General features: G+C 43.6%; 1 protein-coding gene across 1 annotated transcript; it reads left to right on the forward strand.

Moving 5' to 3' along the window:
- Positions 1–2,090: 2,090 nt before the first annotated feature.
- On the forward strand, positions 2,091–4,513 carry LOC115208380 (nuclear factor of activated T-cells, cytoplasmic 2-like). The gene is made up of 3 exons (XM_029776401.1): positions 2,091–2,378; positions 2,478–2,650; positions 3,302–4,513. Exons 1-3 carry the CDS (start codon positions 2,317–2,319, stop codon positions 3,631–3,633), a joined length of 567 nt encoding a protein of 188 aa, XP_029632261.1. The 5' UTR covers positions 2,091–2,316; the 3' UTR covers positions 3,634–4,513.
- Positions 4,514–15,367: the final 10,854 nt, after the last annotated feature.

Below are 15,367 nucleotides of genomic sequence, written 5' to 3' on the forward strand. Positions count from 1 at the left end.
AATAATTATGTCGGGACTTGGCCCTTCGTAACCTATGAAGTAATTTTCCTTCATGATGTAATGGATAAGAACTGTGATATTGTCGAGGTATTTAACCCTCGATGTTCCCTAAGTAATTATAGATATCTCTGATTCCAACAGTTTCATCTTTTGATAAGTAGGTGTCTAGAATGAATTGTGCTACTGTAGATTACACATTAGAATGTGGTGCACAGTTCAAAATGAAAATAAATTGTCAGAGATATGATTATTTACCCTCATGTATAAAAGCTGAAAGAATGCCAGAGCTGTGCAGTACAGAGGACACAGGACATATTCTGCTGTTCTATCGCACGTGCAATGATGTCTGAGGGGGAAAGAACCATGTTCGTTGTTTGCGGTAACATCTTTGTTTTAATAAATCAAATTTTATTTGTCACATTTGCCGAATACAGCAGGTGTAGACCATACAGTGAAATGCTTACTTACAAGCCCTTAACCAACAATGCAGTTTTAAGAAAAATACCCCCAAAAAATAAATAAAGTAACAAATAATTAAAGAGCAGAAGTAAAATAACAATAGCGAGGCTATATACAGGGGGTACCGGTACAGAGTCAATGTGCGGAGACAGGAAGCTTGTGGATGGCAGAAAGCTTGGCCCCAGTAATGTACTGGGCCGTACGCACTACCCTCTGTAGTGCCTTGCGGTCGGAGGCCAAGCAGTTGCCGTACCAGGCAGTGACGCAACCAGTCAGGATGCTCTTGATGGTGCAGCTGTGGAACCTTTTGAGGATCTGAGGACCCATGTCAAATCCTTGGGTTTTGTCGTGCCATCTTCAAGACTGTCTTGGTGTGCTTGGACCATGTTAGTTTGTTGGTGATGTGGACACCAAGGAACTTGAAGCTCTCAACCTGCTCCACTACAGCCCCGTCGATGAGAATGGGGGCGTGCTCGGTCCTCCTTTTCTTGTAGTCCACAATCATCTCCTTAGTCTTGATCACGTTGAGGGAGAGGTTGTTGTCCTGGCACCACACTGCCAGGTCTCTGACCTCCTCCCTATAGGCTGTCTCGTCATTGTTGGTGATCAGGCCTACCACTGTTGTGTCATCGGCAAACTTAATGATGGTGTTGGAGTCGTGCCTGGCCGTGCAGTCATGAGTTAACAGGAGGGGACTGAGCATGCACCCCTGAGGGGCCCCCGGGTTAAGGATCAGCGTGGCGGATGTGTTGTTACCTACCCTTACCACCTGGGGGCAGCCTGTCAGGAAGTCCAGGATCCAGTTGCAAAGGGAGGTTTAGTCTCAGGGTCCTTAGCTTAGTGATGAGCTTTGGGGGAACTATGGTGTTGAACGCTGAGCTGTAGTCAAATGAATAGCATTCTCACATAGGTGTTCCTTTGGTCCAGGTGTGAAAGGGCAGTGCAGAGTGCAATAGATTCCATCATCTGTGGATCTGTTTGGGCGGTATGTAAATTGGAGTGGGCCTACGGTTTCTGGGATAATGGTGTTGATGTGAGCCATGACCAGCCTTTCAAAGCACTTCATGACTAGACATGAGTGCTACGGGTCTGTAGTCATTTAGGCAGGTTACCTTAGTGTTCTTGGGCACAGGGACTATGGTGGTCTGCTTGAAACATGTTGGTGTTACAGACTCAAAGGGAAAGGCTGAAAATGTCAATGAAGACACTTGCCAGTTGGTCAGCGCATGCTTGGAGTACACGTCCTGGTAATCCATCTGGCCCTGCAGCCTTGTGAATGTTGACCTGTTTAAAGGTCTTACTCACATCAGCTGCGGGGAGCGTGATCACACAACCGTCTGTAACAGTTGGCGCTCTCATGCATGTTTCAGTATTACTTGCCTCGAAGCGAGCATAAAAGTAATTTAGCTTGTCTGGTAGGCTCGTGTCACTGGGCAGCTCTCGCCTGTGCTTCCCTTTGTAGTCTGTAATAGTTTGCAAGCCCTGCCACATCCGACGAGCGTCGGAGCCGGTGTAGTATGATTCGATCTTAGTCCTGTATTAATGCTTTGCCTGTTTGATGGTTCGTCAGAGGGCATAGCGGGATTTCTTATAAGCTTCCCGGGTTAGAGTCCAGAAGCTTTTAAGAAATCCTGCTATGCCCTCTGACAAACCAATCCCAAATGGACGTGGCAGATTCCAGTATTAATGGTAAAACTGTTTGATTGTTGTTGACAGCTTCATGGGTACAGAGGCAAAGCTCCACTGGGTCTGCTGGTGTTCATCGGAACAGCTGACAAGAGGCTCCTCAAGCCCCATGCCTTCTACCATGTGCACCGCATCGCGGGGAAAACCGTCACCACCCCTAGCAACAAGATAATGGTCAATGGCACCAAGGTCCTGGAGATCCCTATGGAGCCCAAGAACAACATGAGAGCAGTGTAAGGAGAGCTGCCATGTTAGAGACAGTACAGTACACATGTTTTCAGAGCTAGGTTATAAAATAATTAATCAAATAAATGCTCACTTCCCATGTAAAGGATTGACTGTGCTGGAATCCTAAAGCTGAGGAACGCTGACATTGAGCTGAGGACAGGAGAGACAGACATCGGACGGAAGAATACCTGTGTCCGTCTGGTCTTCCGGGTCCATATTCCCCATCCAGGAGGACAGTATGTCTCTCTTCAAGTGGCCTCCCTTCCCATCGAGTGTTGTAAGTTAACTTTTGTTCCAGCAACCTGACTTATAACTACTGCAAATAATAATAATCTGCAGAGCAATTTAATCCAAACCGTTTCTTCAGTAATGTGCGTTATAAGAGATACTCTCAAAGATCGGCTATGAAAAAGCCAACTGACACTTACTCTTGAGTTGCTGACTTGTTGCACCCTCGAAAACTACTATGATTATTATTATTTGACGATGCTGGTCATTTATGAACATTTGAACATCTTGGCCATGTTCTATTATAATCTCCACCCGGCACAGCCAGAAGAGGACTGGCCACCCCTCATAGCCTGGTTCCTCTCTAGGTTTCTTCCTAGGTTTTGGCCTTTCTAGGGAGTTTTTCCTAGCCACTGTGCTTCTACACCTGCATTGCTTGCTGTTTGGGGTTTTAGGCTGGGTTTCTGTACAGCACTTTGAGATATCAGCTGATGTAAGAAGGGCTATGTAAATACATTTGATTTGATAAGGATTATATGACTGGAATTTAGTAAACTGCCTTCCTGTCTATGCCTTCCTGTCTTTTTGAAATATGAGTTATTTTGCTCACAGCAATTTTGCTCGGGCAAAATGTCACCCTCAGAATGTAAATAATGTACTCCTATGGTTCTTCTAATGATATTCTACTGTGGTTCCACAGCCCAGAGGTCGGCCCACCAGCTTCCCACTGTAGAGAGTCAGGACGTAGACCGCTGCTCGGTTCTAGGGGGACAGCAGATGATACTGACCGGACAGAACTTCACCTCTTATTCCAAGGTGGTGTTCGTGAGGAATTTACACTCAATCAAATGTATAAAGCCCTTTTTACATCAGCAGTTGGGCTTTACATTAACCTGGCCTAGACTCCAAAGAGCAAGCAAAAGCAAGTCATTGTATCTAGTTTTGGCATCTTTAGTATTACTCTGCCAGGGATCAAATCCCAACCTTCTGACACAAACCACAGGGCCACTGACATTGTACAGCAGTAGCTGATAACTATTTTGTAATAGTTGTCCTATTGAGAAGTCAATTCCCAGAACATTTGCTCTAGATAACAGGTTTACAGTGACGCACTTCTCCCAAGTTCAAACAGTCACAAAATAGGGATGCACTGCACATGCTCAAATAACAGCAGAAATGAAAAATGACTAGATCAAAAAGTTCTGTAATATTCAATCATATGCCATTTAGGAGACCGTTTTTTCAAAATCAACCTACAGTGTATGTATGTGATCCCTGTAGGAATTGAAGCCATGATCTTAGCATGGCCAGCGCTATGCTCTTACTAACTGAGCCACAAAGGGCCTACATATTGCAATGATTATTTTCCATCATTGTATTGTCATTACAGGATTGATGCCTCTGTAGAATGTCACGTAACAAGGTGTGGGTGCAGAATATAAGTACGATTATGAGTTTGTAATCTGCTCTCTTGTTTACCATGTGGTTTAGTGCGAGAAGATGTGGTTAGACAAACCACAGATATCATCTTCAAGCAGAGAGGTTTTTCGTCTCACTTTACTCAAAACGTGGGCTGTGAGCAGTAGGTAAAAGTTGAGATGGGAATATGCTAGAGCAGAGATGATAGAGAATCTTTACTGATACTGCCTACGTGCCAGTTACTGAGAAGAAACTGGGTGTGGATAGGGGGTTTTCATAAAACCTCACTACCTTGATAGCATTTGTAAATCTTTCTTAACATCCTGAGTATGGAACATGTAATTGCTAAGTTTGTTGCTACCACCGCATTACTGGGGTTGTTTGTGCCATTTGTGTTTTGGTCAGACCTAAAAGGTTCCATTTGACTATAAATACACCAGTTAGCTCCTGTTCTAGATAATATTTATTAAATAAATACAAGTATGTTATTCCAGTTTTTCTACTGTAGCTGCCTTCACATCCCTCTCTGCTAATGTTAGAGTTTGTTCATATCAATCTCTGCTCCTCTCCTAATATTTAATTCAATTTATGCTAATGGGACACTGCACTTGCATTGTTTCTTTCAGATGGGCTGCAAATTTGGGAAGTGGAAGCATCAGTAGACCGAGACAAAAGCCAATCAGTGAGTTACTGTCATAACACATTTAGGAACAGTGATATTAAAATACCACTGGCTTAATAAAGTACTACCTAACTCCTCTTCTACATATACAAAAGTATGTGGACATCCCTTCAAATTAGTAAATTTGTCTATTTCAGCCACACACCTTGCTGACAGGTGTATAAAATCGAGCACACAGCTTTGCAGTCTACATAGACAAACATTGGCAGTAGAATGGCCTTACTGAAGAGCTCAGTGACTTTCAATGTGGCACCGTCATAGGATGCCACCTTTCCAACAAGTAAATTTGTCAAATTTCTGTGCTGCTAGAGTTGCCCCGGTCAACTGTAAGTGCTGTTATTGTGAAGTGGAAATGTGTAGGAGCAACAACGGTTCAGCCGCGTAGTGGTAGGCCATCACAGAATGGGACCGCCGAGTGCGGAAAGTGCGTAGATCGTAAAAATCTTCTGTCCTCAGTTGCAACACTCACTACCAAGTTCCAAACTCCCTCTGGAAGCAACGTCAGCACAAGAGGTCGTCAAGGAGCTTCATGAAATGGGTTTCCATGGCTGAGCAGCCACACACAAGCCTAAGATCATCATGCGCAATGCCAAGCGTCGGCTGGAGTAGTGTAAAGCCCGCCGCCATTGGACTCTGGAGCAGTGGAAACATGTTCTCTGAAATGATGATTCACGCTTCACCATCTGGCGAATCTAGGTTTGGCGGATGAAGGGAAAGCTTAACGTTAAAGCATACAATGACATTCTAGACAATTCTGTGCTTCTAACTTTGTGGCAACAGTTTGGGAAAGGCCCTTTCCTGTTTCAGCATGACAGTGCCCCTGTGTGCAAAGCGAGGTTTATACAGAAATGTTTCGTCGAGATCGGTGTGGAAGAACTTGACTGGCCTGACCTCAACCCCATCAAACACCTTTGGGATGAATTGGAACACCGACTGCAAGCCAAGGACTGGAAGCAAGTCCCCGCAGCAATGTTCAAACATCTATTGGAAAACCTTCCCAGAAGAGTGGAGGCTGTTATAGCAGCAAAGGGGGGGACCAACTCCATAGTACTGCCCATGATTTTCAAATAACATGTTCGAAGACCTGTTGTCCACATACTTTTGATCTTGTAGTGTATCTCACACAGCCTCAGTATAGAGATATGGTATGTCCACACTGTCGCCCAGTGATACTCTCAGTGATACTCTGACAAATGACTGTTCTACTGTAACATATTATATCAAGAGCATGCTGTTTGTCGAGATCCCTCCATATCGAGATCACACCATTTATCACGCGGCTAAAGTTAACTTCTATGTGATCAACGGGAGGAGGAAACGCAGTCAGGCGCAGCACTTCACCTACACTCCTTTAAGCCATTTTGCCATAACTTTGGAAGTATGCTTGGGGTCATTGTCCATTTGGAAGACCCATTTGCGACCAAGCTTTAACTTCCTGACTGAGGTCTTGAGATGTTGCTTCAATATATCCACATCATTTTCCTACCTCATGATGCCATCTATTTTGTGAAGTGCACCAGTCCCTCCAGCAGCAAAGCACCCCCACAACATGATGCTGCCACCCCTGTGCTTCACGGTTGGGACGGTGTTCTTCAGCTTGCAAGCCTCCCCCTGTTTCTCCAAACATAACAATGGTCATTATGGCCAAAACAGTTCTATTTTTGTTTCAACACACCAGAGGACATTTCTCCAAAAAGTATGATCTTTGTCCACATGTGCAGTTGCAAATCGTAGTCTGGCTTTTTTATGGCGGTTTTGGAGCAGTGGCTTCTTCCTTGCTGAGCGGCCTTTCAGGTTATGTCGATATAGGACTTGCTTTACTGTGGATCTAGATACGTTTGTACCAGTTTCCTCCAGCATCTTCACAAGGTCCTTTGCTGTTGTTCTGGGATTGATTTGCACTTTTCACACCAAAGTACATTCATCTCTAGGAGACAGAACGTGTCTCCTTCCTGAGCGGTATGATGGCTGCGGGGTCCCATGGTGTTTATACCTGCGTACTATTGTTTGTACAGATGAACGTGGTACCTTCAGGTGTTTGGAAATTGCTCCCAAGGATGAACCAGACTTGTGGAGGTCTACAATTGTTTTCTGAGGTCTTGGCTGATTTCTTTTGATTTTCCCATGATGTCAAGCAAAGAGGCACTGAGTTTGAAGGTAGGCATTAAAATACATCCACAGGTACACCGCCAATTGACTCAAATGATGTCAATAAGCCTAACAGAAGCTTCTAAAGGCATGCCATCATATTCTGGAATTTTCCAAGCTGTTTAAAGGCACAGTCAACTTAGTGTATGTAAACTTCTGACCCACTGGAATGGTGATACAGTGAATTATAAGTGAAATAATCTGCCTGTAAACAATTGTTGGAAAAATGACTTGTGTCATGCAAAGTAGATGTCCAAACCGACTTGCCAAAACTATAGTTTGTTAACAAGAAATTTGTGGAGTGGTTGAAAAAGAAGTTAATGACTCCAACATAACATATGTAAACTTCCGTATATGTTTTTAGCTTACAATATAGCTCAGTATTTGTGTTATTTTATACAGGATTTTTTGCTAATCTTTTATCAAGGGATCCAATCATTTTGGACTCACTGTACTTGTAGATCTGATAGGTTAAGTGTAAGTAACAATGTGGCAATGCCATCTTGCCCTCTGATACAAAGTGGAATTGTCACCATATTGCTTATTCCTCTATCTTGTAAGATCTCCAAAAGTGGATCTAGTGTTGTGGCTAGGGGTTGATTTGGGATTCAGAGATAAGAGACCAACTCCTACAGAGTGTCAGAGTAAAAGTCCATATCACTCCTCTCTCAAGGCCCAAAGTCAAGGGGTCAGCAGCTTATTCTGGCAGACTACTGCTGACAGACATTCACGTAATGAATATATATTATTTACATGTGCTCTATATTTCCTGTATCTCCTTTGAACAAGCTTAGGGATACGAATAAATGCATTTCCTCAAACACATGAGGTTCTTTAAAGATGTTGATGGGTACTGTATATCATTGTAGTCCATCTACATTTCCAGCATTACCACCAAAATAACAATAACCATAGTCATTCTCACTAATTCAAAACAACTGAGAGGAGCATGGGGTTAGGGTTGGGCGGTATCCAGACTTTCATACCGTTTCTACCACACCGGAGTATATGGTATTACCGAATGTGCACACAAGGGGCACTCTTTCAAAACAGGGATCTTGATCCAGGAGGGGATTGAATGTCTCTGCTGTAACCAAGACGTTTGATCTTGACCACATAGCTAGCAAGTTAGCAAACCAAATGCATAGCTGGAGCCCTGAGCTGGATATCATTTATTTCATACATCTTAGATTTGGCACGCACCCCTGTAGCCCCCGTGAGCCGGGGGTGCCTTCAACAAATTAATTTGTATTTATTTTATTTTAAATGAAATGGTATTGAAAATCATACCGCCTGTATCATACCGTTTCAAAATACCCCAGTATACAGTATATCGCTCAAGACCACATGGGGTACAGAACATTTCTGCAGTATCCATTATGTTTTTCACTCACCATCATCCAGATAGGCTTGGTTCAGGTTCTCTTGCTTGACCATCACCTTCTCCAGGACTGGCCCACTCTGGCTCCCCGTTATTGGACCCCTCTGGGCCAGGGTAGGGCTATGTCGTGGTGGTAGTTGTGGAGACGTGCCCAAGACTGGCACCACCATCTGCATGAAGTTCTGGTACTGGCCTTCTGATGAACAGGCCTCTGTTGAGGCACCAACCTTCCATGAAGCTGCAGCCTGGTACCCGTCACCCACCATGGTGACATGCTGGTGTTGGGCCAATTGGACCGCAACGTTGACAACTCGCTGATTGGTGGCAGAGTGAGAGGGGTTGGGAGACTAGGGTGGAGTAGTGCTGGCTACTGATATAGGACATCTGAGATGGGGAGCCATAGTGGATCATCACCGGGTGGTGGTGGTTCATATCTTGATACAGATCAGGGCTTCTGCCCAGGCGTCTGATTTTACTGGGGTAATAGACAGATTGTTCTTGTTGTTGATAGGCTGACAATCTGACAATGGAGTCGTGGTGGCTCGCCTGCTGGCAGGATGCTAAGGTTGTCAAGCCAGCCTCATGGCTATTAGGGGTAAGGTGGCTACTGGGGGTGTCGTGGTAGGACTTGGGTGACACTCCTAGGATCTTGGACACAGTACAACCCAGCTGGCCAAACTGGAAGTCATCTATGGGTTCCGTTTTAATGGCGGGAACTGAAAAGAACAGTAAATCGGAATTAGACTTTGGATGATCTGAGTTTTAAATAACAGTTGGCGCTAAAAACAAGTTAAATGGATAGTTCACTCAAATTACATATTGTCAACAGAAGGCCCTCTAGCCTTTTAGGTTTCGGTTGCCTCTGGGCCCTTGCCTTGACATGGGCTAATTGACATAACTGACATAACGAGATGAAAACTGCTGCTGCACAACCACATTTCTAAATTGCACGTTGTGTATTCTACTATGCTCTCTCTCAACAGTAAGTTCAGACCCTGACCGACTTCCTACACACAGCACGCTGCTTACTCTGTGTTTAGGCAGAGGCGGCACCGACTGCCAATATGTAATTTTGTAATTTGGGGGAACTATCCCTTTAAATAGTAAGCAATGGGATAGTGATAAAGTTACTGAAATTTAAGGTGTCCATATCCAGTTCTAATAATGACAAAAATATATACGGAGTATGAATGGACTCACCTGTTAAGGACAACAAAGTCAAGGTATTGGAGTGGCCATCACAAAGCCCTGACCTCAATCCCTTAAATTTGTGAGCAGAACTGAAAAAGCGTGTGCGAGCAAGGACGCCTGCAAACCTGCCTCAGTTACACCAGCTCTGTCAGGAGGAATGGGCCAAAATTCACCCAACTTATTGTGGGAAGCTTGTAGAAGACTACCCAAAACGTTTGACCCAAGTTAAACAATTTAAAGGCAATGCTACCAAATACTAATTGAGTATGTAAACTTCTTACCCACTGGGAATATGATGAAAGAAATAAAAGCTGAAATAAATAATTCTCTCTATTATTCTGACATTTCACATTCTTAAAATAAAGTGACTGACCTAAGACAGGGAATTTTTACTAGGATTAAATGTCAGGAATTGTGAAACTGAGTTTAAATGTATTTGGCTAAAGTGTATGTAAACTTCTGACTTCAACTGTATACAGTACCAGTCAAGTTTGGACAGACCTACTCATTCAATGACTTATTTTTACTATTTTCTATAATAATAATAGCGAAGACATCAAAACTATGAAATAACACATATAGAATCATGTAGTAACCAAAAAAAGTGTTAAACTTCCTAAATATATATTTAAGATTCTTCAAAGTAGCCACACTTTGCCAAGAGTGTGCAAAGCTGTTATCAAGGCATTCTCTCAACCAGACAAGGTAGGGTTGGTATACAGAAGATAGCCCTATTTGGTAAAAGACCAAGTCCATATTATGGAAAGAACAGCTCAAATAAGCAAAGAGAAACGACAGTTCATCGTTACTTTAAGACATGAAGGTCAGTCAATCGGGAAAAGTTCAAGAACTTTGAAAGTTCAAGTGCAGTCGCAAAAAACATCAAGCGCTATGATGAAACTGGCTCTCATGTGGACCGCCACAGGAAAGGAAGACCCAGAGTTACCTATGCTGCAGAGGATATGTTCATTAGATAGCAGCCTCAGATATTGCAGCGCAAATAAATGCTAAAGAGTTCAAGTAACAGACACATTACAACATCAACTATTCAGAGGAGACTGTGTGAATCAGGCCTTCATAGTCGAAATGTTGCAATGGAACGACAAAAGGACACCAAGAAGAAGAAAATACTTGCTTGGGTGAAGAAACACGCGCAATGAACATCAGACCAGTGGAAATCTGTCCTTTGGTCTGAGTCCAAATGAGAGATTTTTGGTTCCAACCGCTGTGTCTTTGTGAGATGCAGGGTAGGTGAACAGATTATCTCCGCATGTGTGGTTCCCACGTGAAGCATGGAGGAGGAGGTGTTGGGGTGCTTTGCTGGTGACACTGTCAGTGATTTATTTACAATTCTAGGCACACTTAACCAGCATGACTACGACAGCATTCTGCAGCGATACGCCATCCCGTCCGGTTTGCGCTATCATTTGTTTTTCAACAAGACAATGAGCCAAAACACACCTCCAGGCTGCGTAAGGGCTATTTGACCAAGAAGGAGAGTGATGGCATGCTGCATTAGATGACCTGGCCTCCATAATCACCCGACATCAACCGAATTGAGATGGTTTGGGATGAGTTGGACTGCAGAGTGACGGAAAAGCAGCCAACTTGTGCTCAGCATATGTGGGAACTTCTTCAAGATTTTTGGAAAAGCATTCCAGGTAACTACCTCATGAATCTGGTTGCGAGAATGCCAAGAGTGTGCAAAGCTATCATCAAGGCAATTTATTTTTATCCTTTATTTAACTAGGCAAGTCAGTTTAGAACAAATTTTTATTTGCAATGACGGCCTACCCCAGCCAAACCCCAACGATGCTGGGCCAATTGTGCGCCGCTCTATGGGACTCCCAATCACGGCCGGATGTGATGCAGCCTGGATTCGAACCAGGGACTGCAATGACACCTCTTGCACTGAGATGTAGTGCCTTAGACCGCTGCGTCGCTCGGGAGCCCGAAGGGTGGCTATTTTGAATCTCAAATATAAAATATACACTGCTCAAAAAAATAAAGGGAACACTTAAACAACACAATGTAACTCTAAGTCAATCACACTTCTGTGAAATCAAACTGTCCACTTAGGAAGCAACACTGATTGACAATACATTTCACATGCTGTTGTGCAAATGGAATAGACAACAGGTGGAAATTATAGGCAATTAGCAAGACACCCCCAATAAAGGAGTGGTTCTGCAGGTGGGGACCACAGACCACTTCTCAGTTCCTATGCTTCCTGGCTGATGTTTTGGTCACTTTTGAATGCTGGCGGTGCTTTCACTCTAGTGGTAGCATGAGACGGAGTCTACAACCCACACAAGTGGCTCAGTTAGTGCAGCTCATCCAGGATGGCACATCAATGCGAGCTGTGGCAAGAAGGTTTGCTGTGTCTGTCAGCGTAGTGTCCAGAGCATGGAGGCGCTAGCAGGAGACAGGCCAGTACATCAGGAGACCTGGAGGAGGCCATAGGAGGGCAACAAGCAGGAGAAGCACTGCCAGAGCCCTGCAAAATGACCTCCAGCAGGCCACAAATGTGCATGTGTCTGCTCGAACGATCAGAAACAGACTCCATGAGGGTGGTGTGAGGGCCCGACGTCCACAGGTGGGGGTTGTGCTTACAGCCCAACACCGTGCAGGACGTTTGGCATTTGCCAGAGAACACCAAGATTGGCAAATTCGCCACTGGCGCCCTGTGCTCTTCACAGATGAAAGCAGGTTCACACTGAGCACATGTGACAGAGTCTGGAGACGCCGTGGAGAACGTTCTGCTGCCTGCAACATCCTCCAGCACGACCGGTTTGGCGGTGGGTCAGTCATGGTGTGGGGTGGCATTTCTTTGGGGGGCTGCACAGCCCTCCATGTGCTCGCCAGAGGTGGCCTGACTGCCATTAGGTACCGAGATGAGATCCTCAGACCCCTTGTGAGACCATACGCTGGTGCGGTTGGCCCTGGGTTCCTCCTAATGCAAGACAATGCTAGACCTCATGTGGCTGGAGTGTGTCAGCAGTTCCTGCAAGAGGCAGGCATTGATGCTATGGACTGGCCCGCCCGTTCCCCAGACCTGAATCCAATTGAGCACATCTGGGACATGTCTCGCTCCATCCACCAACGCCACGTTGCACCACAGACTGTCCAGGAGTTGGCAGATGCTTTAGTCCAGGTCTGGGAGGAGATCCCTCAGGAGACCATCCGCCACCTCATCAGGAGCATGCCCAGGCGTTGTAGGGAGGTCATACAGGCACGTGGAGGCCACACACACTACTGAGCCTCATTTTGACTTGTTTTAAGGACATTACATCAAAGTTGGATCAGCCTGTGGTGTGGTTTTCCACTTTAATTTTGAGTGTGACTCCAAATCCAGACCTCCATGGGTTGATAAATTGGATTTCCATTGATTATTTTTGTGTGATTTTGTTGTCAGCACATTCAACTATGTAAAGAAAAAAGTATTTAATAAGATTATTTCTTTCATTCAGATCTAGGATATGTTGTTTAAGTGTTCCCTTTATTTTTTTGAGCAGTATATATTGGGTTATAACATGATTCCATATGTTATTTCATAGTTTTGATGTCTTCACTATTATTCTACAATGTAGACAATAGTGTCAAAAAAAAACAACTCTTGAATGAGTAGTTGTGTCCAAACTTTTGACTGGTACTGTATATATTATGCTAATGTGATTGCTCAGAGAAATAGATTTTGTTTATCACGTACTCTCAAAGTTAAGTCAAAATTATTGGGTTCCCTGTCGAGGATAACGACACAGCCTTTCTTAAAAATGTTTTATGAGAGTGGAGGACACATTGAGAGGGATCTCAGCCCATTCCTCCATACATAACCTTCCCAGATGCTTGACATCCTATGTCTGCGCTGGAGTATTAAAAACAGGGGATCCAATAATGTTGACACCTAGCTCTTTCTGAGCAATTGTGTTAGTATAAAATAATCAAATAAAAATGTGGAGCATAAAATATTGCTCAGTATATTTGTTTTAGTCTTTTTTGCTTATCTTTATCAAGGGATCTAATAATTTTGGACCCCACTGTACCTAGAAGGTAAGGTGAAAGGGTATAGGGATTGATTTGGGATTGAGATGAACTCTTTTTAGTGAATGCTCCTTTTCCCTTGCTTATCCAGCGACAGTATGTGGGTCAAAGCTTTACATAGTCACCAACCAAGCCAATTGATATTGAGTTCTCTGTTTGAACCAACACTAAGCCTGGAAAGGTCAGTGAGAGTACACACTATTGATCATGTCATAATGGGTACAATTAGATTCCCCCCCCCCCACCCCCAATCGCAAAATGTGCTTTGGCATTCAAATAATGAAGATTCAGCAAGCCTCCATCATGGCTATACACTCCGAGATGTTGTACAGAAGTCTGCCATTACGTCTAGTAATTTGAGTGTTATATGTGCGTTGTGTTGATGATTCCTGATGTGTTACCTTGTGTGTTCATTTATGATTCATTGCTTTTCAGCGGTAAATGAAGTCGTGCATGTGATCTGGACAAAATTGACATAGTATTTAGCATAAAGAAAAACGGAGGCAAGGCCATATTATGGTATAATAATTCATTCTGATTTAAATACACATCAACGCATATGTTTTACAAATGTTTGCATTTTAGTCATTTAGCAGACGCTCTTATCCAGAGTGACTTACAGGAGCAATTAGGGTTAAGTGCCTTTCTCAATGACAGTAGATGATACATGGACGGTATTTCAAAGAAAACAAGAAAAAAACAAAATTCTGTGAAGCGATGCGGATAATGTCATAATACATTATGATAGTGAGTTTGCGACAGAATGTGGTTCATTAAGGACACAATGCCCTTGGTAAGCTTATACTGTAGGTGTCAGAAAATACAAACCTCTGTGCATTCTACCCTATTTACAAAATGATGCAGGAGAAAAGCTTCCATTTAATCTTATGTATACTGAAAAAATATATAAACGCAACATGTTGGTCCCATGTTTCATGAGCTGAAATAAAAGATCCCAGAAATGTTCCATATGTACAAAAAGCTTATTTCTCTAAAATGTTGTGCACAAATGTTTACATCCCTGTTAGTGAGCATTTCTCCTTTACCAAAATAATCCTTCCACCTGACAGGTGTGGCATATCAAGAAGCTGATTAAACAGCATGATCATTTACACAGGTGCACCTTGTGCTGGGGAAAATAAAAGCCCATTCTAAAATGTGTAGTTTTGTCACACAACACAATGCCACAAATGTCTCAAGTTGAGGGAGCGTGCAATTGGCATGCTGACTGCAGGAATGTCCACCAGAGCTGTTGCCAGAGAATGTAATGTTAACTTCTCTACCATAAGCTGCCTCCAACGTCATCACTTGACCTCTACCTACATGTACATATTACCTCAATTACCTCGACCGGTACCCCTTGTATATAGCCATGCTACTGTTATTTTATACTTTTAGTTATTTTTAAATTTTTTGACTTCAGTTTATTTGAGTAAATACTTTAACACTTATTTTCTTAACTGCATTGTTTGTTAAGGGCTTGTAAGTAAGCATTTTACTAAGGTCAACACTAAGGACATGCACCTGTCTAGAAGGACAACCATCTCTGCAGCACTCCACCAATCAGGCCTTTATGGAAGAGTGGCCAGACGGAAGCCACTCCTCAGTAAAAGGCACATGACAGCCTGCTTGGAGTTTACAAAAAGGCACCTAAAGGACTCACAGACCATGACAAACAAGATTCTCTGGTCTGATGAAACCAAAATGTAACTCTCTGGCCTGAATGCCAAGCGTCACGTCTGGAGGAAACCTGGCACCACCAGGTTCTGGGGATGTTTTTCAGCAGCAGGGACTGAGCGACTAGTCAGGATCAAGGGAAAGATGAACGGAGCAAAGTACACATCATCTATGAAAACCTGCTCCAGAGTGCTCAGGACATCAGACTGGGGCAAAGGTTCACCTTC

This window comes from Salmo trutta, chromosome 14, assembly GCF_901001165.1.
Source record: "Salmo trutta chromosome 14, fSalTru1.1, whole genome shotgun sequence".
NCBI lineage: Eukaryota > Metazoa > Chordata > Actinopteri > Salmoniformes > Salmonidae > Salmo > Salmo trutta.